The following is a 22,704-nucleotide window of genomic DNA, read 5'->3' as shown; positions in this document are numbered from 1 at the left end:
ATGTGGTATGTCCACGGGGCAGAGGGTTTGCCTTTAGAGGGCTGAGGAGCTTAACTTTGGAGGATGGAGAATCTTGACTGGAGGGAGCTAGATGGGGGGGTGTTGAGTTGCTCAGATGGGGGTATATGGTTTTGGGGAGGGGGGAGCATGCTCGGTGGGGACAGCTGGGAGATTTAATCTGAGTAGGCATGATAGGGGTATTTGGATTGGAGGGGGGAATTGCTTGGAGGGGGGAAGTCCAGATGGGGAGGGACATCAGAGGGTGGAGGAGCTCCAGGAAGTGAGGTCATAATGCAACTTGTGATGTACACCCAGTGTTCATTAGAAGTTGCATGCGGCTTTACATGCATTTGCTTCTCATTACTATGTAATACTCAGCAATCTAAATATCGCAGTGTTAGTGCAACACATGCTGCTTTAGAGACTTTTATGTCACATTAAGGGGCAAATAAGGGACTTAAGAACATAAGAAAATAAGTATTGCCATACTGGGACAGACCAAAGGTCCATTAAGTCCAGTATCCTGTTTGCAACATTGACCAACCCAGGTCCCAAGTACCTATCGAGATCCCAAGCAGTAAAACAGATTTTATACTGCTTATTCTAGGAATAAGCAGTGGATTTCCCCAAGCCATCTCAATAATGGCCTAGGACTTCTCTTTTAGGAAATTATCCAAATCTTTTAAAATCCTTCTAAACTGATTTCACCACATTCCCGGCAACAAATTCCAGAGTTTAATTACATGTTGTGTGAAGAAATATTTTCTCTGGTTTGTTTTAAATCTACTACTTAGTAGCTTCATAGAATGTTAGGAATTATCAGGAAAGGAATGGAAAACAAAGATGAAAATGTTATAATGCCCTTGTATCGCTCTATGGTACAGCTGCAACTTGAATTCTGTGTGCAGTTCTGGTCGCCGTATACCACCCCCATGTCCTACATCTCTCCCATTGTTTACCATCTCTCCTTCATACCCTTCTGCTCTTAGATTGAACAAATTTCTCTTTCTCCCCTCCCTTCCATTTATGCAGGTCCTCTCTTCTTGGCCACTTCCATATCCAATAACTCTCCCTCTCCCTTTCCTACTCCTCCTTTCCCATTGTTTATCATCTCTATTCTTCTCTTGCAGCCTAGGTCCAACATTTCTTCATCCCTCCCTCTCTCCCATTGTCCAACAATTCTTTCTCTCACCCTCCCTTCCACCCCTGAATCCAAAATTGCTCCCCTTCCATCACTCCTTCCTTCCCTCCCATTATTCACCAGTTCTTTCTCTCCCGCTACCTATTCCCAGTCTGGCATCTCCCTCTCTCTCCTTGTTTTACCTAAACATGCTTCTCCCTTCATAGAGTCACAGGCAGTGATTCCCATAGGTTGGTTGTGACTGATCCCTATGCCTTCCCTCTGCTGTATCAAAGGGGGCAGGGCATGGCAGAGGGAAGGTTTCTAAATCAGCCAAAGGCAGCGCATGATGACGCTATAAAGAGCATGGACTTTTAATAGAAGCAGAGGGAGGAGAGAAGAGGTGCTGGACTGTGGGATGGACAGGAGGAAAGAAAGCAATGCTGGACATCAAGGCCCAATGCTGGCCATGTCAAAGGTTCACTGCCTCTGGGTGGGCCTGAGCACAAAGTAGGTGGGTCCAGGCCTACCTGGGCCTATCCTTGGCTGCGTCTGTGATTCATTAGTTCTCATTCTCCATCTGCTGGAAGTAGAGCATATACCTAAGTGTCTGAACTGGTCTGGAGGGACTCAAGGAAAGAAAATTAACAGGTAAAATGTAATTTCATCTTTTGATTGACCAGAGTGTGTAGCATTAGTGAAAATCTAAAAAAAAAAATAAAAATTAGTTACACAGTCCTTTCTATAAGACTGATAATAACTATTGCATTTTGGAGCTCCTATGTATCAAACTAGCAGTTATTGCCATCATTCTGATAAGTGTTGGAAAAATCTGGGTTTAGTTGGATTTGAATCGATCAAATCTGTTCTTAACTTATATAACCATTGTATTTGGCTGTACTTATAAGGTTCTCATGTGCAAATCTGAATCCTTATCTTCAAGTATAGGTAAAACCTCCTCTGTGTGTGTGTGTGTGTGTGTGTGTGTGTGTATGTAGTACATGCTCGAGCACCTCCCAGTATTAAGCAATTTGGGGCAAATTCTGTAAAGGACGCCTAATGTTAGGTGTCCATAAGGTGGATGTCCAGCAACTTAGGCGTCCAAATAAATTGGATAACAAGCAATAATCAAAAGTTAGATGTCTAAAGGTTGTGTGCTATTCACAAAATAGGCATCCAGAATGTTGTAGACGCCCATCGGAAAAAGCAGTGCCTAACGGGATAGGTGTGGGCGTAGTTTTAATATGAACATCCATTTACAGAATCGCATGCCGTTCAGCGTCCTAACACATCTACAATTTCGCCTAATATGTAGGCGTTGCAAAACCAGATCTACTTTTGAACGTGAGTTGGGCACGAGTTAGGTAGACACAACTTAGGTGTCACTTAGGCGTGACAGAGGCATCCACATATAGGTGAACAGGGCTTGTATTTTGGGGGGGTAAAGAGGACTCCTCTTTAATAATAATGGAAAAAGATTTTTAATAATGCATTAAGCAAAGCACATGATAATACATATTGCATAATAAACCTCATTCCCAAAGTTTAAGAAAATAAGAAGAGAAACCCTACTCAGAATGGCTGTGGCTCAGAGCAAGTAGACATGTCTGATGAACAATCTTAACATCATCAATATGAACCTACATGGAAGAATGTCACACACACACACAAAAAAAAGGAACCCTTCTCTAAAAGGAAACTCCTGTGGCTCAGTGGTTAAAGGCACTTCTTCCATCTTCCACAGGTTATGGGTTCAAATCCACACAACCCCCCCAGTACCTTAACAGCTTCTTTTTAGTCTCTTAAGAAAGTATGGGTTGTGGACTTTGCCATTTACATTTACACTCTGCCCTTTCCAGGGTCCAGAGGGAAACTTATTTTTACCCTGAGACGGCTATAATCTCCTAAGGTATCATCTCACATGGCTGGAACCTCTACCTAAAAGAAAGTGCATGTGTCTCAATGGTTAAAAACACTGCTTCTATCTTCCATGGGTTCAAATCCCTAGTATGGTCAGGTACCCCAGCACATTGTCCTATTTTCTTTAGTGACAATCTGCCATCTAGGTGCATATTGATGATGTCACAATAATGTCAAGATTGTACGTCAAGCAGGTGAAAAAGGAGAAGAGTCCCTTGTCTTAAGATAAAGATGCACCAACAAAAAAAGACAAGGTGGATGTCTAAATCAACCAAGATTAGTTTTTATTGAGATAAATAAATGTTTACTTGCTCTGAGCCACAGCCATTGTGAGTAGGGTTTCTCATTTTATTTTCTTAAACTTTGGGAATGAGGTTTAGTATGCATACATTTTATCATGTGCTTTGCTTGAGTAATGCATTATTAAACTTCATTTTCCATTATTATCAAAGAGGAGTCCTCTATACCAAAAATTAGAAGGTTTAGTATGAAGTGGTTTATAATTGCATTCCACCTACAAGACTGCCTATTTTGCTCATGAATGAAATCCAAATGTGCTGAGTCAAAGTTGATTCCTGGTGACCATACAATGAGACTCATTCCTTGTGACTTGCCAATGCCTTCTTCTGAGGCATGGAGGGTTAAGCAACTTGACCAAGATCATAAGGAGCCACCCTGGGATTTAAAACTGGGCCTTATGGTTCCCAGCCCACCGCTCTAAGCATCAGGCTACTCCTCTGCTCATGCAATCCAGATGAGCAGCGCCTGATGTACCACATCAATGAAATCAATCCAATTTGTTTGGCAATTTTTCCCCCTTGTGAAATCATGTTGTCTAGGATCACACTTCCTCCACTTATGCCATTAATTATCATTTGCTCTTGGTAATACTGAATAAGAGTGACCTTGTCAGCACAGACACATTCCTAAAGCCTAATTCCCTCTTACAACATTTTATTAAACCTTGTTTTCTCTTTTCATATTGCATTGATTAAGGCTAAATTAATTTACCATGTAAATGATGATCTTTGGAACCAATGAAGAAAAATTGCAGGCTTTAGAAATTACTTGGCTGTAAGAAGCTCTGTAATACAATTTTCCCTCTATCTCATCATGGTATCTAAGGGCTCCTTTTACGAAGGCACGTTAGGGCCTTAACTTGCGGAATAGCACGTGCTAAAATGCCGAGTGCGCTAGCTGCTACCGCTTCCTCATCAGCAGGCGGTAGTTTTTCGGCTAGTGTGCGCTAATCTGGTGCGTGCGCTAAAAACGCTAGCACACCTTCGTAAAAGGAGCCCTAAGTTTCCAAGTTTATTATTTCTTTGATATACCGTCTATCAAAATTTATCTAGACCAGGGGTGCCCAATAGGTCGATCGCAATCGACAGGTAGCTCGCCAAGGCAAAGTGAGTCGATCACCCAGGACTCACTTTGCCTTGGCGATCTATCGGGCTGATCAGTCTTCCTCTCCCCGACGTCAATTCTGCCGTCGGAGAGGAAGTTCGGGCCAGCCAATCGCTGCCTGGCTGGGCGGAACTTCCTCTCTGACAGCAGAATTGACGTCGGGGAGAGGAATGCTGGTCGGCCCGAAGCAGGGAGAGCATGGGGCGGTGTCGGTGTCGGCTTTGGGGCCTGTTATCCATTGGTGGCGGTTTGGGTCCTGTTCCCCGATGGCAGTGGCTTGGGGAAGGGCAGGGAGTAAGAAAGAAAGGGGGCAGGCAGGGAGACAGAAGGAAAGAAGAGAAACAGAAAAAAAGAAAGGGGGCATGAAGAGAGAAAGAAAGAAAGGTCAGGGAGAGAGGAAGAAAAAGTTGGGGGAGGGAATGAGGTGTGGAGGAGAGGAAGCATACAGGCTGAAAGAAAGATTGGATGCACAGTCAGAAGAAGAAAGTGCAACCAGAGACTCATGAAATCACCAGACAAGGTAGGAAAAATGATTTTATTTTAAATTTAGTGATCAAAATGTGTCTGAATTTATATCTGCTGTCTATATTTTACAATATAGTCCCCTTTTTCTAAACCGCAATAGTGTTTTTTAGCGCAGGGAGCCTATGAGCGTCGAGAGCAGCGCTGGGCATTCAGCGCAGCTCCCTGCACTTAAAACTGCTATTGTGGTTTAGTAAAAAGGGAGGGGGGTGGGTATTTGTCTATTTTTGTATGGTTGTTACTGAGGTGACAGTGCATAGAGTCATCTGCTTTGACCTCTTTGAAAAAAACCCGGAATAGGAATGATAATTAACAATTCTAAGTGTACACTGTGCGTTGTGTTTTTTTTAAATTTTATTGTTGGTAGATCATTTTGACTTGGTCATTTTAAAAGTAGCTCGCGAGTCAAAAAAGTGTGGGCACCCCTGATCTAGACGGTTTACAGTCAGTAAAAATATTTTAAAAACAGAAATAAAATCGCATCCACATAACAATTCAGTAACTGATATATTTTTTTATCACCTTTTGTACCTCCCTTCCTGTCTCTGAAACTCCCCCCTCCCCTTTTTCCACAGTTCCTGAATTGTTATGTGGATGGTATCTGCCTGACAGAGACCTCCTTACTGTACAATACTATTAGCAACACTGTACCCTTAAAGCAAGTCTTCAGCCCAAAAATGGTGATTCTATAGAATTTGAACTTAACATCAAAACTGATCAAGAATTGTATTTGCTCCAGAATACTGTGGTTAGATTAATTTATGGTCTAAAAAGATATGAAAGTGTTGCATTAGTATGTAAGAATCTTCATTGGTTATCAGCTGAGAGGCGAATTAAGTTTAAATCATCTCATATATTCCAGACGGACTCCTCAGATAACCTGATTTTGCTTTTTTCTAATTTCAATTATTCTTCCACCAGATTATTTGGTTTTTGTTTTTGTTTTTTTACTAAACTTTCCACAGATTAGAGGAGTGCGGTATAAACGACAGCTCAAATCCTCTTTTGCTTACTCTGCCATTACAGTTTGGAATAATTTACCTGTTCACATTAGGATTGATATTAATTACTTAAGTTTCATAAAAATTTGAAAACTCTTATATGACTTGTTGTAATAATCATGTTATGATGACATTTTAATTATTGATTTTTTTGTTTGTTTTTTCCCTTAGATTTTACAGCCTCTTTGAATGTAAATCGCCTTGAACCTTTTTAGGTATAATGTGATTAATAAATTGTGGATTAGATTAGATTTACCCATTTACTAACCTGCCGCTCTGATTGGTCCACTGTCAACACTTCCTCCAAACCCTGAGTTGTCACAATATGGTGGCGCCCAGTCTGCTTCGCAGTGACAGTTCTTCCTGTTATTGCATACCTTCAAAAGAGCGCAAAGACATTCAGTACTGAATACAAATGGCTGCGACATCTATAGATTCAGGACCGGGATCTGATTAAGACTCCCACTAGTCTACCCTTTTCTCTCTATCATTCTTGTGAGACAGGATGAGGCATGCAGTAGGATTCTCAGATCATAGGACTCTGACTGGAACTGCCATGCGAATGTTTCTTCTATGGCCCCCCCCTGGAACTGAACTGAGACTGGAATAGATGACAGCAAGGGGCAATACAATTACAGTAGCAAGATATGCCTTTTATTCAGGCATATCTTCCCATTCCCATGGTTCATCATCTCTATTCTTCTCTTGCAGCCTAGGTCCAACATTTCTTCATCCCTCCCTCTCTCCCATTGTCCAATAATTATTTCTGAGTGTATTTACTTAAACATTTTGCAGTGCAGGATTTCAGTGAAGGTTTGGTGCTTTCCCCCTATATATATATATATATTAAATTCCCCTTAAATAAATATATCTTTAATGATTTGAAATCTTTGCAAGGCTAGAGCTCTACATGTAAACAGCAGCTTTCTGAAATCAGCATTTGCACATGTATGCAATATACAGTACATGTGCAAATGTTGTCATTTACAGTACATGTAGATATGTTTCTGCAATGATGGCCAAAATACTTATTTATTTATTTTTAGCATGGTGGTAGGGAATTAAATATCAAATGAATCTATTAACAGCGTGTGCACATTTATGAAATATGTTATTATAGACTGATGTATTGTAGTGCCATAAATTGATTTTTAAACTCATGTCCAACATAATAGGATCACATCCAGTCTCATGCTATTTTAATGTTATTTCCTTTAGCCTATTAAATGTTTCCAATAAGATTAGATTTGTAAAGTCTACATGGTGCCATGGGATAATGTCATTTATGCAGGCCCGATTTTGATATTACAGGTGTTAGGAAATGCTCTTGCTTTATTACTTTAAACTGCAAATCTAAACTTTGTGATTCTCTTTTTGCTGTAGGGATACAAGAAGTATTGAAAAAAATTGGAAATACGCTAAGTTGGTTAATCATATCTTTTGGTGGAATACAGTTCGCCTTTTCAAATAATATGAGTTATATATGTACAACTGAAAAAGAATAGTCCCCTCTTTTACAAATGCATACTGCGGGCTTTAGTGCTGGCATCGGCGGTAACCGCTCTATGAGCGGTAAAATCCACGCTATGTGTTCGTAAAAGAGGTGGTAAATAAGAACATAAGAATAGCCTTATTGGGTCAGACCAATGGTCCATCATGCCCAGCAGCCCGTTCTCACGGTGGCCAATCCAGGTCACTAGTACTTGGCCAAAACCCAAGGTGTAGCAACATTCCGTTATCTCAGAGTAAGCAAGATTCCGGAACCCCAAATAGTAGCAACATTCCATGCAGAATTCCCAAAGAGTAGCAAGATTCTAGAATCCCAAAGAGTAGCAACATTCCATGCTACTGATCCAGGGCAAGCAGTTTCCCCCATGTCTTTCTCAATAACAGACTATGGACTTTTCCTCCAGGAACTTGTCCAAACTTTCTTAAAACCAGCTATGATCAATTTAGGTTGTGCGCAGATATCGACATGGCACCTAGTAACGTCTAAGGCAAGGTGCCCTCCGATGCCTAATGATAGCTACCTGAAAAGTAGGTGAGGTTAGGGGTGGAAAATAGGCGTGGTTGACTTAGGTGTCAATAGGCATTATAGTTAGGCACTGATAAATTATGCCAGGGAAACCCTATATACCAGCACCTACCACAAAGACGCCTAGAGAAGCCTAAACATGTGCTGCTATAGGTGATTCTATAAAGGACACCTAGCTGTTGATTGACAACCACATGGAGTGGCACCTACAAGTTAGGTAGCCAAGAGCACAGTGGCGCAGTGGCACAGTGACGCTTGTTTGTGCTCCCACAGAGAGAGGATTGATTGGCAATCACACCCTGAGGCAGCATGGATTTGTGAAACGCTGGCCATCGTTGGTGCGCCGATCCTCAGCACAAGATAAGTAGCTTTTTTCACTTTTATCTTGTTTTCTCTTATATTGCATTGCACAGAGCTATTTCAAAATACATAAAGGAGGGTTTTTTTTTTTAATGCCAATGGGGTACTGGTCGGTCTTACCTTGAGCTGCTTTTGTGGCTGATGAGTACTGTTTCTCTGAGGCTTTTTCTTCCTTTTGAGTTTGAATTAACCCGTGCAATGCTTTAATTTCTGGGTATTGGTTGTTGTGAAGCTTGCATCCAGCACATCGTTTTTGGTGAAAGGGTTGATTGATATCTACAAGTTAGGTGCTATTTAAAGAATCAGTTTGCATAGTGTGTAATTTACAGGTAGGCATATACTGTCCACAGACAAAGTCTAGGTGGAGTATGTATGGGACTCACATATGCTATGTTACAAGCATTATATAAAGGGCATAGTCTCTCCCAGGATTTTATGTGTGTATTGACCATGCTAGAGGCAGAGGTCAATGCCAATAACCTAAACACATCATCTCAGAATGCTGACTGACCCTGAACCTGGCCCAAAGTATGCAGGGCATGCAATCACTCAGCCAACATAACAGAAAGGGGAATCCCATTCCAAATTAGGATATCTGAGGCTGATATACTCAAGTATCTTTGACCAATGTTTATCCAGTTATCAAGCCTTGAAGGCTATTGCTGATGAGAGCTGTTGCAGCTCTTTCTGCCAGCTTTCATTGGGAGGACATAGGGCTAGATTCATTAACCCTCTGATCCATATCCGATCTGTGTGTGATTTGGAGGCAGGACGACCAATTCGCCAACCATCTGCAAATGGGTGCAATCGGAGGCACGCACCCAACTGACTGCATGGATCGGATAGAGCCCTTGCAGTAGTGACAGGAGAAGCAGCCTCCTGTCACTGCTGTCAGGGCTCTGCCGGCTTTTTAAATTTTTTTTTAGATCGGGCTGATATTTTGCGTGTTTAACACATGCAAAATATCAGCCCGATTAAAAAAAAAAAATAAAAAAATTAACCCCCCTCCCTCTCCCGACAAGTGCCCCTTCCCCTCTCCCTCTCTGAACCAAAAATACCCGGTGCGAGGGTCCCACTCCCACCACCCCCCGACTGGCCCACCGCATCCCCGACTGGCCTACCCCTGGTCAGGCCGGGCCTGCCTGCCTGCACCCGCCCCCCTCTCTCCCCGTACCTTTAAATAGTTGGGAGCAGGAGGGGTGCCCGGTCCCTCCTGCTCCTTAGGCCTCCCTCCGTGATAGTTTCCATTATTTCCTATGGGGAAACCCGCTTTGATAAACGAGCATTTTGGATTACGAGCATGCTCCTGGAACGGATTATGCTCGTAATCCAAGGTACCACTGTACCTTAAAAATATAAGAAGGGCCTATGAAGAATTATGGCAGATGCTCCTAAATATAACTAGTGATTGGAGCAAACCTCAAAAAACTTTAAAACCTTAAAAAAATATTTTATTCAAGAACAGTAAAATGTCCTCTACCTATTTAAGATATTATTTTGTAGGGGGAAGGGTGATTGAATGCATGTTGTTCTATCCTTGCTGAAGTTGTATAAAATTTAGAGAGTAAATTATTTCTCTTCATAAAACAGGCGTTTTATTCACAGTTTTGCTACACAGGGTGATTGTCCTGTTATAAAACTGCCCCCCATAAAGCACTCTATTAAAGTAAAAAGAACTTAAAAAAAAATCCTCTTATTATTGAACTGCATGTTGAAGGTTTGAAAATGCTCTCGATTCTTACTCCATGTCCATGGCATTTTGTGGCACAGTCATGAACACTGAAAACACTGATATTTTGGCACTGGCGATTCAGGCAGATCTGCAAAAAAAAAAGAAGAAATTCAAAACGGTTTTAATACTGGTGCATAAACTTCAGTGCGTAGACAGTTTACCCTCAGACTGGGCTGTACATTTAGTACAGGGGTAAGCAAGTCCATTCCTCGAGAGTTGGAGCCAGGTCAGGTTTTCAGGATATCCACAGTGAATATGCATGAGATAGATTTGCATCTCAAGAAGGCAGTGCATGCAAATCCATCTCATACATATTCATTGTGGATATCCTGAAAACCTGACCTGGCTCCGGCTCTCGAGGACCGGAATTGCCTACTCCTGATTTAGTATAAAAGAGTTTCTATGCTGATGAGGCCCACTGGGTGCATTTTCTATGATGCACGGGTCATATATGCTCAGTGTACTGGTTATAATTAAATATCACATTTTGGCACACTCAGCTACCGTACAACTGCATTAACCTTTAGGAAGATTCTCCCAGATGACTTTTCTTGAACAATGCCTCCCTGTTGCATGATGATGGCAGCCTCTATGTCTATTTTCCTGAGTTTTCCATTGTATCCTAGATTATGTTCAAGCTGGGCTGTTTTTGTTGTAAGGTTCTTTATGGTTCAGCCCCAATTTATCTGATTGATAGCTTCATTATAGCTACACATAACAATAGTAGAAAAACACATACAGTACTTTGTTCAATTTTCCTCCTGTAAAAGGTTGTAAAAGTAAGAAATTCCTCAATCATGTCCTAGCATTCCAAGCAGCTTCTCATGAAAAGGAATTTCATTCATTGCTGCTTTCCGCTGATTCTTGCAAACATTTTAGGAAGAAGTTGAAAACCTATTTTTTTCCTTAAATATTTGACTAATTAATCCATTCTTTCTATGTAATATGTTATAATTAATACGTTTTTGTAAACCGCATAGAACTTTTGGTAGTGCAGTTAACAAGTACATTGTAATGTAATGTAATGTAATGTATCCTTATTTTGTCCCTCAGAGGGCATCTTAACAGAATACCAAATCAGTAATATCTCTTTCTGTTTGAAGGACAAGTCTATAACCAGGCGCCTGAAGTTGGGCATCCATATACTGTATGTTATGGTTATCTTTATTTGATATACTGCCTTTCCTCCATGGATATCAAAGCAGTTTACACTGCTTACTATGCAATGTCAGACATGCCCATGACAGACAAAGGATTAAAGAACTAGGGGAGAGGATGGCCAATAGATATTTTTAGCATTTGCCATCAAAGTCTTGGTATCATTCAGAAGTAACATTTGGGAGACTGCCAAATCAGAGCTCTTCTGGATCTAGGGAACTCTAGAGAGGGAGAAGGGTTTGATATGAAATATCTTTGCAGAGTTCAGAGACTAAAGCTAGATCAGGAGCTGGAGAATTATGCTTAGAAATATAGAAAAATGAAGGCAGATAAAGACCATAAGACCTATCTAGTTGGCCTAACCATGCCATCTACTATCACTTCCTCTTCCTTAGAGATACAACATACTTGTCTCAAGCATTCTTAAATTCAGATAAACATTGTGGGCTCCTTTTACTAAGCTGCGATAGCGGTTTTAGCGCACGCGCTAGACGCTAACGCCAGCATTGAGCTGGCGTTAGTTCTAGCCGCGTAGCGTGGGTTTAGCATGCGCTAAAATTCTGCATGCGCTAAAAACGCTATCGCAGCTTAGTAAAAGGAGCCCTGTGTCTCCACCACTTTCACCAGAGGCCATTCCATACATTCAAAACCCTTTCTGTGAAAAAGTATTTTCTGAGGTTACTTCTGAATCTATCCCCTTTTACCTTCATCCCTTCAGAGTTTCCTTTCAAATGAAAGAGATCCGCCTCGTGCATTTATGCCATGTAGGTATTTAAGAGCCTCTATCATATCTCCCCTCTCTCGCCCTTCCTCTAAAGCAGGGGTGCCCACACTTTTTGGGCTTGCGAGCTACTTTTTAAATGACCAAGTCAAAATGATCTACCAACAATAAAATAAAAAAAAAAACCACAAAGCACACTGTACGCATAGAAAATGTTAATCATCATTCCTATTCCAGGGTTTTTCAAAGAGGTCAAAGCAGATGACTCTATGCACTATCACCTCAGTAACAACCATACAAAAATAGACAAATATACCTCCCTCCCTTTTTACTAAACCACGATAGCAGTTTTTAGCGCAGGGAGCTGCGCTGAATGCCCAGCGCTGCTCTCGACGCTCATAGGCTCCCTGCGCTAAAAACCTCTATTGCGATTTAGTAAAAGGGGACCTTAGTGTAAAATATAGACAGCAGATATAAATTCAGACACATTTTGATCACTAAATTTAAAATAAAATCATTTTCCCTACCTTGTCTGGTGATTTCATGAGTCTCTGGTTGCACTTTCTTCTTCTGACTGTGCATCCAATCTTTCTTCCCTTCTTTTAGCCTGTATGCTTCCTCTCCTCCAGACCTCATTCCTTCCCCCAACTTTTCCTTCCTCTTCCCTGCCCTTTCTTTCTCTCTGCCTCCCTTTCATTTTTTTCTGTTTCTCTTCTTTCCTTCTGTCTCCCTGCCTGCCCTTTTTCTTTCTTTCTCCCTGCCATCCCCCAAGCCACTGCCACTTCCATTACCATCGGGGACCAGGACCCAAACGCCACCAATAACAGGCCCCAAGCTCTCCCTGCTTCGGCCAACCAGCATTCCTCTCCCTGACGTCAATTCTGCCGTCGGGAAGAGGAAGGCTGATCAGCCCAAGATCGTGATCAACCTATTGGGGGAAATGCTGCCGGGTCCTGCCTTTGCGGAAACAGAAAGTAGGCAGGACCAGGCAGGAAGAAGAACAAATGCTTCACTAACCTGTCTCCCGCATTAGCCCGTAGCGAACGCTTGCTTCAGGGCTCTTAACATGTGCGTGCCGGCTTCCCTTCTCCCCCCCCGGACATAACTTCCGGTTTCGGAGGGAAGAGAAGAGAAGCAGGCACGCACACGTTAGAGCCCGGAGCATAAGTTGCTATGGACTGATATCTCCAAGCTGGTTTTTTTGGGGGGGTTTTAATGTTCAGCAGCGGCAGATGACACCTGGGCGGACCGCCCAGCTAAAAGGCCCTAGGGAGAACACTGGAGAGAAAGGCTGATCGGCCCGTAGATCAGGACGGCAACACGAGTCTATCACAGAGCCCGGGATGGGCTCCGCGATCGACTCGCGTTGCCTTCCTGAGCTACTGGTCGATCGCGATCGACGCGTTGGGCACCCCTGCTCTAAAGTATACAGTACATGTTGAGATCTTTAAGTCTGTTTCCATATGGGTTATGATAAAGACCACTGACCATTTTTGTAGCCTTTCTCTGGACCGGCTCCATCCTGTACATATCTTTTTGAAGTTGCATTTTCCAGAATTATACACAATATTCTAAATGATGTCTTGCTAGAGTCTTGTACAGGGGCATCAATACCTCCTTTTTGCTACCGACTATTCCTCTCTCTATGTACTCTAGCATCCTTCTAGCTTTCACTGTTGCCTTTTCAACCTGTTTGGCTATCACATATTATCGCACTCAAGTCTCACTCCTCTTTCATGCATGAAAGTTCTTCACCCCCTAATCTGTATCATTCTCTTGGGTTTTTGTAGCCCCAATGCCTGACCTTGTATTTTTTAGCATTTACTTAGCAGCCACATTTCAGACCCAAGAACCACATCTTGAGGCACACCACTGGTAACATCCCTTTCCTCAGAGCAATCTCCATTCACCACTACCCTCTGTTGTCTTCTACTCAACCAGTTCCTAATCCAGCCCGTCATTTTTGGGCCCATACTAAGGGCACTTAATTTATTAGACACCTGTGTGGAACATTGTCAAAGGCTTTGCTACAATCTAAATACACCACATCTAGCACCCAGTCAAAACATTGATCAGATTTGTCTGACAAGACCTTCCCCTAGTGAATTCATGTCACCTTGGGCCCTGTATCCAGAACCTTCACTATTCTCTATTTTAAAAGTGTTTTTATTAATTTACTTACCACAGAAGTCAGACTTATGGGCCTGTAGTTCCCTACCTCTTCCTTCCACTTTTGTGGAGAAGAACCACATCTGCCCTTTTCCAGTTCTCTGGTAACACACTTGACTCTCGAGAAGCACTGAAAAAGTCAGCCAGCTGAACCGCCAGAACTTCCCTATGTTCCTTCTGTATCCTTGGATGTACACCATCTGGCCCCATCACTTTGTCCACCTTTAGTTTAGCTAGCTCCTCATGAACACAATCCTCTGAAAATCGTTCAGGGTTTACCACACCTCATAAGAATATATGAGTTGCCGCTACTGGTTCAGACCAGTAGTTGGACCAGTAGATGGACCAGTAGTCCATCATGCCCAGCAGTCCGCTCATGCGGCGGCCCTTTTGGTCAAAGACCAGCGCCCTGAGACTAGCCCTACCAGCGTACGTCCTTGTTCAGTAGGAACTTGTCTAGTTTTGTCTTGAATCCCTGGAGGGTGTTTTCCCCTATGACATGGAAACATGGTAGACTGATGAAAATGTCTGGGACATGGTGCTACCGGGATACAAACTATAACGCAGAAACAGAGTGGCTCAAAAAGGAGGAGGCATTGCCATCCCTATTTGTATTTGTCTTCTGCAGTCCTGCTCCTGGCAGTTCATCTGTGAACCCAGAACAGAAATATTAATTAAGCAACTCAGCCTTATCATTATCATCTACATATTCCCTTCACCTTTGATGCCACATTTGCACTTCCTCCTATCACTAACATATCTAAAAAAAAAGTCTTGTCCCCCTATTTTCCTGTGTTTTCCTGAATATTCGACCAGCCTCTCTTAACTTTTCCAGATATTTTTGTCTGTCTTCCTCTATCTGTGACCTTTTGTAGTTTTTAAAAGCTAACCTCTTTTTCCTTACCTTCACAGCTACTACTTTTGAAAACCTTTCCTCTTACTTTTACTTACTGCAGTCCAGTGATTTTTAATGTTCATTTATGTCTCATGCCAGAGAGCCACAATGGATGAATTTTATCTATTAATTTGATTCACCCAGTAAATATATTTTTATATATAATTTTCTGGAGTGGACTGTGGGCTTGTTTGTATCAACTGAGAGCCCAGGAAGAAAGAATGATAGGGTGAACTAGAGCCTTACTGATCTTCCCTTTACTCCTCAGGACTCTTCAGCAGGAGGTATGGAGAGGGTACAGCCTCAAAAATCTATAGGCCCTTGGAACTCGTACAATATACAGTCCACCAAGGTGCCAACTGTGCTACAGTGTTCTACTCTATTATTGGTACTTCTATTCCACAATTTTCACGAGGTTCAACATGGATCACATGGTCAAGAAGGCCTCAATCCATGTGAATTACAAAAAATATAGTAACAAAGCTTAGTAACACAAGAATGAAATTGAGTACCATTAGATGAAAAATAAAAACAGTTTTAGACGTTTGCAAAATAAAATGTAAGTTATCTTGTCTAATTTGTAGCAGTAAACTATTCCAAACAAAAGCTGCTTGGTAAGCAAACGTAGATACATGAAAGTGCTTTTTGGACACATGTTGAATTGAAGGGAAGTTAAGTTTAAAACAGGAAGTTATGAATGTTTTGAGAATTTTTAAACTATGAGTCAAGTTCTCAGATGTCAAGCCATATAAGGACTTAAGGATGAAGCAAACTATCTTAAATCTGATCTATGCTCTAACTGGCAGCCAGTGTAATCATTTCAACAAAGGTGAAGCCACTGTGTACTTTCCAACATGGAAAATACGTCTGACTGCAGTATTTTGCATAAGCTAGAGCCATCTAAGTTGTTTATCTGTAAGACCAAGATAGATTGAATTGCAATAATCAAAATATGGAAGCAAGATAGACTGAGCTATCTTCCTAAAACATAAAGATTTTAAATAATGGTTTAACTGTTCTAAACTGTCTCAATCTCTCTCTCTCTGTCTCAATATATAAATAATTCCTTTTTCAGAGCAGATATTTGAAATTCCCCAAATTCCCCAGAAAATAATATAAATTCGGTAATGAGGCAAGATCCTATTTGACCAAACTACAGGACCTTAGTTTTGAGTTTGTTCAGTTTTAAGAAATTAATTTGCATCCCCTTATCAACCTAAAAAATAATGCATTTAAGGTAGTCTAAAGTTTCATAAAAATTCTCCAACATAGGACATAACAGAAAAATATTATTGGCTTATGAAAATAAAGAAACATCCAAAACTGATAGATCTAAACCTACAGTACTCATTAGATGTTAAACACTGTAGGCAACGTGGATTCCTGTGGAACTCAACAACCTGGGCACCACATAAATGAAACTTCATGTCTTTTTTATACACAATGGGTTCTCTTACCCAGGAAACCCTCAAATCAAGTCAGGTTCTTTACCAAATATAATATAATACAATTCAGTTCTTGTATTCCACATAATATCTTCACAGCTCAATGCAGATCACAGGTTTAAGAGGCTGGAATAACCAGGATTAACACACAATTAAAATTGGCCCAATTCAAAACTAATCATAACCTTATGACAAAATCCTTAATGTAAAAATTCTTCAAAAAGAACTGATTTAGTAAACTCTCTGATGATAAAGTAATTAGAAATCTTCCTCACCTGTAGTAGGACAGTGTTCCATGCTATGAAGGGATGCTGAAACATTCTCAACACAACCAAGAAGAGAATGAAATGGAAATAGTTCAATCAATGATCTGAAACAATGTCAAAATGAAGAATTTCATTTCTGCAAATTGGCACTTAAGAAAATAAGATAACACTCTTTCCAGCTTTTCAGCAAAATAACGCTCAGAATTTAGGAAGTTGGTTGGTTGGGCTGAGAACATTTCAGCATTCTCTCGTACAACTGATTGATGAAGTGAGCAGTTTTTAAAAAAATATTTCATATCTTTAACCGGTGAATAGTTCAACTTCCTATAATTCCTAAAATGGTAACTTAATTTTCTGAAAGAAGGTAAAGCCAGATTAATCAAATCCTAAGAGTCCCAACCGTGATAGATCTTAAACATTAGCATACATAATTTAAATCTAATCTGGGCCTCCATTGGTAACCAATGTAGTGAAACTAACAGAGTTGCATGATCATATTTTCCAGCAGAAAAAATAACTTTGGCTGCAGTATTTTGAATAAACTGCAGTTTTCTCAACATAGATTTAGAACAACCTGCATACTTTGAATTACAATAGTCTAATTTGGAAAGTATCAATGCCTGAACAATTAGAGTTAATTTTGAAGAATTGGAAGAACTTGGATAGGTTAAATTATACTTTCTGGTAGGAATCCCTTTGTTATACTTTTAAAATGGAGCGCCTGATGGCTATACAGCAGGGAAAGTACAGGAAATTTATGGATGTATGGGAGCCGTTGACTAAATTTTGTAAGGAACAATAATTGACTTTATTTTACTGATCTTTAAACATACACATCCAGGGGAGGGGGGAGGGGGGAGGGGTTTGTACTGGAATTGTTTTGGGGAATTTTTAGATAGTTTCTTGTGGGTATTTATTTTCTTGATTAATAGGTAGGAGGGTGGGGGAAATAATTGCTTATTACTATGTGCCTATTTTGCAGGGCCGCGCTACCGGCTGCTGCACAGTAACGGCCAAGAAGCCCATAGAGATTTAAAGGGCTTTGGAGCTGATACCACGTGGTGGCCGCTAGCGCGGCTTTGTGAAACAGGCTGTATATGTAAGTTTATTGTGCTTTTCTTGTAATATTATACGTACATGAATTATTTGTGTGCACAATTGTAGTTGGATAATTTAATAAAGATTATAAAAAATATATATTTTCTAATTTGCCTCAATTTTTTAAATACTAGAATTGTACTTTTAATTGCAGTGTTGACTTGTAACTCCATTGAAAGCTGAATATTCAAATGAATCCCTAATATCCTTGCTGATGACTCAAGTTGGTGAAGGTTATTGGATTGAAAGATTTTTTTCTATCAATCCAAGGATGACCCCCTAGGGCAGTGATGGCTAATCTTTTTGAGCCCAAGTGCCCAAACTGCCGCATAAAACCAAAGAATTACCTCAAAGTGCCTGCACGTCAATTAAACCTTAATAACAAGATTTTAGTATCTAAAAACTCTTTATAAAGTTGCCTGAACTATGTAACATCATTTTTAAAGGTTGGAATCTTTGTATTGTTAGAGAATCAATTTGATTCACAATCCTTTGGTTTTCATTTCAATTTATTGGCAATTTATAATGTTTTAATGATTTCATTCAATTTAATGAATTTAGGAAGAATTTGATTCAGTTACACAATATATTTTAAATGTATTATTCACATAACATGTCAAATGTATCCTGAGTAAAAAAAAAGATAAACTTCTTAAAACTGTTAACTGTGTCAAGACTCGGTGTGCATTCCCAAAGAGTCTATACATGTTTTTTTGTAAAATTTACAATCAAATTAGAAAATAGTTAAATCATTACATTTCTAATAATATGATGTAAAGAAAACAAAAGAGCTTTCAATTAAACCAACCGTTTTTATTGGAAATTCCAGATTGGAATACAACAGGGCCATGTAAAGTCCCTTTTTTAAATAACATCTTTAAATAATATTTAAATAACTTAGAAAGTGTCTTAACTGCAAACTGAAAACACTGCTTCATGTAAACATATGCATTGGGCATGCTCTGAAAAAAATTAATGTGATTTTTGTTGTTGCATGCATGCTGATAACTTGTCAATCCTTGGCTCATAGTGCGTTAATTTCAGAGCAACACATGCAGCACTCATGTCATCCGTTAATCTGTTTCTAGCATCAGATTTTATATGATTCAAAGCCGAAAACAGCTGCTCACAAGCATAGGATGACCCAAACAAAGTAAGAAGAGCAATCCCAAGTGCTTTCATGGACTTAAAATTGTCGGGCAGAGAATTCCACGCTTTTAGGATTTCATTTTCAGAACTGCTAGCAGTGATTTCATTTGTCATTCTTTCACACTCAATACGTTCAAGAGCCGCACGCAGGTCATTGAATTTACTTTTCCAGATAGAGCTTTCTTGAAATTCCAGTAGCTCCATTTCCAAATTTTGAATATCCAACCACTGTAAGCAGGAAAGATCAAGATCTTCAAATGTGGACTTTTCTGGGGAAGTTATAAATGAAAGGGTTGTCTCCATCTTACGGAACTGAGAAAATCTTTTACTAAAATTCTCCTTTGCTTCGGCTACAATGGTGGAATATGCTTTGTGGATTTCCTGGTGTTTTTTATGACTGTCCACAAATGTTGTAGAATTATCCAAATGTATTTTTAGGTTGGGAAAATATTTTAGCTGTCCACTCTCAAGGTCTTTTTCAAAAACATGCAATTTTCTCTCAAAAGCTTTGATGTCACTAAACATGCTTTCTGCTGTTTTTCCCATGCCTTGTAATTTTTTGTTTAGTACATTAAAGTGGTTAGTAAAATCTGTAAAGAACATGAGGCTGGTAAGCCAGGCCATGTTGGTGAGTTGAGGATAGTCTTCCCCCTTTTCGTTCATAAATAGCCTAACTTCTTCCAAGCAGGCCACAAATCTCTCTAACACTCGTCCTCTGCTCAGCCACCGGACATTATTGTACATCAGTAAAGTGTTATATTGTGCCTGAACCTCATCAAGAAGGGCTTGAAATTGTCGAAAATTAAGAGCACGCGCCATGATGAAGTTCACCATTTTTGTTACATCTTTGAGGACATCGTCAAGTTTTTTGCTGCTTTCTTTGGCGCAGAGAGCCTCTTGATGTATTATGCAGTGAAATTGAATTAGTGGATGTTTTGCTTCCTTAGCAAAGAAATGAATGAATCCTGATGTTGTCCCCACCAGGCTAGGTGCTCCATCGCTAGTAACTGAAACTACTTTTTCTGGACTTATGTCTAGTGATGAAAAAGCCTCCATCACAGCATTGTGGATATCTATCCCTTGTGTTCTTCCAGGCAAAGACAGCAGTTTTACCAGCTCTTCTCTCATGATGTCACCAGTAGCATAACGCAAAATGAGCACTAGTCTTGCATGGTTAGTAATATCTGTACTTTCATCCAAGCACATGGAGTAGAAGGGTGCTTTTTGTAAGTCGCAAGTAAGCTGTTGACTAACATCAGCAGCCATTCGCAGAACCCTATCTTTTGCAGTATTTCTGCTTAGCGGCATCTCAGAGATGCGCTGCACAATTTTATCCTTGTTTTGGAAATCATGGAAGAGTGAATTACTCCCAGCCAAAATTGCCTTTTTGATAAAATCTCCATCAGAGAGGGGCTTACCATGTTTTGCCATGCACAGTGAAATTTGAAAGCTGGCAACTGTAAGATGATTAGTTTTTGAAAGATAGTTGCTAAAACTAAGAGACTGGGAGTGATATTTCTTTAATTTTCCTACAAGGAACTCTTTTCTTTGAGCTAAACCAAGTTCAGCAACACTGTTATGGTTGGTCTCAAAGTGACGTTTGACACTTGATGTGCGAGACACAACACTTTCATTACACATAATACACAATGCTTTCCCACTGCGTTCAGTCACTCCATATGTACTCTGTCCAGGCCTCTTGGAATGGTCTTCCACTATCTGTTTTTGCTTTTTTTACTGTACTCATTTTCTTTGTTCAAGACTTCAAGTCTACAAAAAGATAAAATTTGTATAATAAAAAAAATCTAATGAAGTGCTGTATACAAATCCGTCCCCATAAAAAATATGTGATTGGGGAATTTTACTAATTGTAGACATCCGTTTTGGTCAAAAAATATACTGTCCGGGTGAAAACCGGACTTGTGCAACCTGAGTGTATGGGAAAAGGACTTTTATTTTTCATTATTGGAACCTTTGTTATTTTATTATAATGTTTACAAAAGCACTGTGAAGGGCCACATATACACTTTACTGTTTTTTGCTATATTGAGTTTTCCATAAGGTACAGCGCAGAGGATTAGTGTGTTGGTTGTTCACAGAGAGCCCAGCCCTCCTCTCAGCTTACTGAACTTCTCTATGCAATCATCATAAGCAGCTTTTTTATTTCCTCAAATTTAGCATGTCCCCCATGGAAGATACAGAGGTTTTTACAGAGGAGCACATTATTAGACACATTAACTTCCCCCCATATCCTCACCTCTCTAGCATGGGAGCACTAGGAACTGTTCCTGATTACAGATGTCACATGTGGAGTCGCACTACAGCCTCCCTGAGTTCCTGTGACACACTCAGTGTGGAGCTTCTCTTCCTCCCCCCACTTCCCCCTCACACACTACCTGGCTCATAGGATACTAAGGGGAAGACAGGCAGGCTAAACATCCACTCACAGGACTGCAGCCAGCACAGGAGGATGGGCCGCGGCCCACCGGGACAATGCCCGGTCCTCCCAATGGCCAGTCCGGCCCTGTTGCCAGGTGAGCTGCAAAGCAGACACCAGCACACTCGCCTCCCGCCACGCCGCATATCTTAATTGCGGACTAGAGAGTTGCGCGGGGACAGAAATCCCACCCGTCCCCGCCAAAGTCTCACCCGTCCCCACCCGTCCCCGTGAGGAATCCCACCCGTCCCCGTGAGGAATCCCTCCATCCCCACCCGTCCTCGTGAGGAATGTCCTCCGTCCCCGCCCGTCCCCGTGAGGAATCCCCTCCGTCCCCGCCCGTCCCTATAAACTTCAGAAATAGTTATTTCATTTAATTATGCTACTGAATTAAAGGCTCTTGTAGAAACCCATTTACAAATAAGCAAAAAGACTTTATTAATTTGGAAATATTAATTGGGAAGAATACACACTTTGTAAACGGGTTTCTACCAGAGCCTCTTTTGTTTATAAATTTTTATCAACACAACTAATATACTACTTTATCCTGAAGCAGAAAAAAAGAAATAGAATTCTTTTCCTACCTTTGTTGCCTGGTTTCTGCTTTCCTCATGTTCTCATTCAGTTCCTTCCATCCACTGTCTCTCTTCCTTCTGCGTCTTCCATTTGCTCTGTTACTGTGCCTCTCCCTTTCTCCCCCCTTCCAAATTGGTCTGGCACCCATCTTCTTCCCTCCGCTCCCCCCATAGTCTGGCATCTCTGTCTTCTTCCCTGCCAGCGTCTTCTCCCCACTCTCTCATCCCCATTTCCTTTCAGTGTCCTTCTCCCCCCCATCTTCCCCATGTCCTGTCAGCGTCCTTCTCCCCCCTCTGTCTTCCCCATGGCCTTTCAGCATCCTTCTCCACCCCACCCCCCATCTTCCCCATGTCCTTTCAGCGTCCTTCTCCACCCCTTTGTCTTCCCCATGTGCTTTCAGCGTCCTTCTCCCCCCGTCTTCCCCATGTCCTGTCAGCATCCTTCTCCCCCTTCTGTCTTCCACAAATGCTTTTAGTGTCCTTCCCCCCCACCCCGTCTTCCCCATGGCCTTTCAGCGTCCTTCTTCACCCCTTTGTCTTCCCCATGTGCTTTCAGCGTCCTTCTCCCCCCCGTCTTCCCCATGTCCTGTCAGCGTCCTTCTCCCCCTTCTGTCTTCCACAAATGCTTTCAGTGTCCTTCCCTCCCCACCCCGTCTTCCCCATGGCCTTTCAGTGTCCTTCTTCACCCCTTTGTCTT

At 41.1% G+C, this 22,704-nt stretch overlaps 1 protein-coding gene across 2 annotated transcripts in view; it reads right to left on the bottom strand.

Annotated features, from left to right (window-relative positions):
• Positions 1-22,704, bottom strand: part of ADAM12 (ADAM metallopeptidase domain 12) — a 711,117-nt gene that overhangs the window by 48,085 nt on the left and 640,328 nt on the right. For both annotated transcript variants that reach the window (XM_033941188.1, XM_033941189.1), the window contains exons 17-18: positions 10,105-10,182; positions 6,236-6,344 (exon numbers count right to left, since the gene is read on the bottom strand). In XM_033941188.1, coding sequence (XP_033797079.1) covers positions 6,236-6,344; positions 10,105-10,182 — 187 coding nt within the window. The remainder of the gene's footprint in view (positions 1-6,235; positions 6,345-10,104; positions 10,183-22,704) is intronic.

This window comes from Geotrypetes seraphini, chromosome 4 (genome assembly GCF_902459505.1).
Source record: "Geotrypetes seraphini chromosome 4, aGeoSer1.1, whole genome shotgun sequence".
Taxonomy (NCBI): Eukaryota; Metazoa; Chordata; class Amphibia; order Gymnophiona; family Dermophiidae; genus Geotrypetes; species Geotrypetes seraphini.
This window is presented reverse-complemented; position numbering and strand designations above follow the sequence as displayed.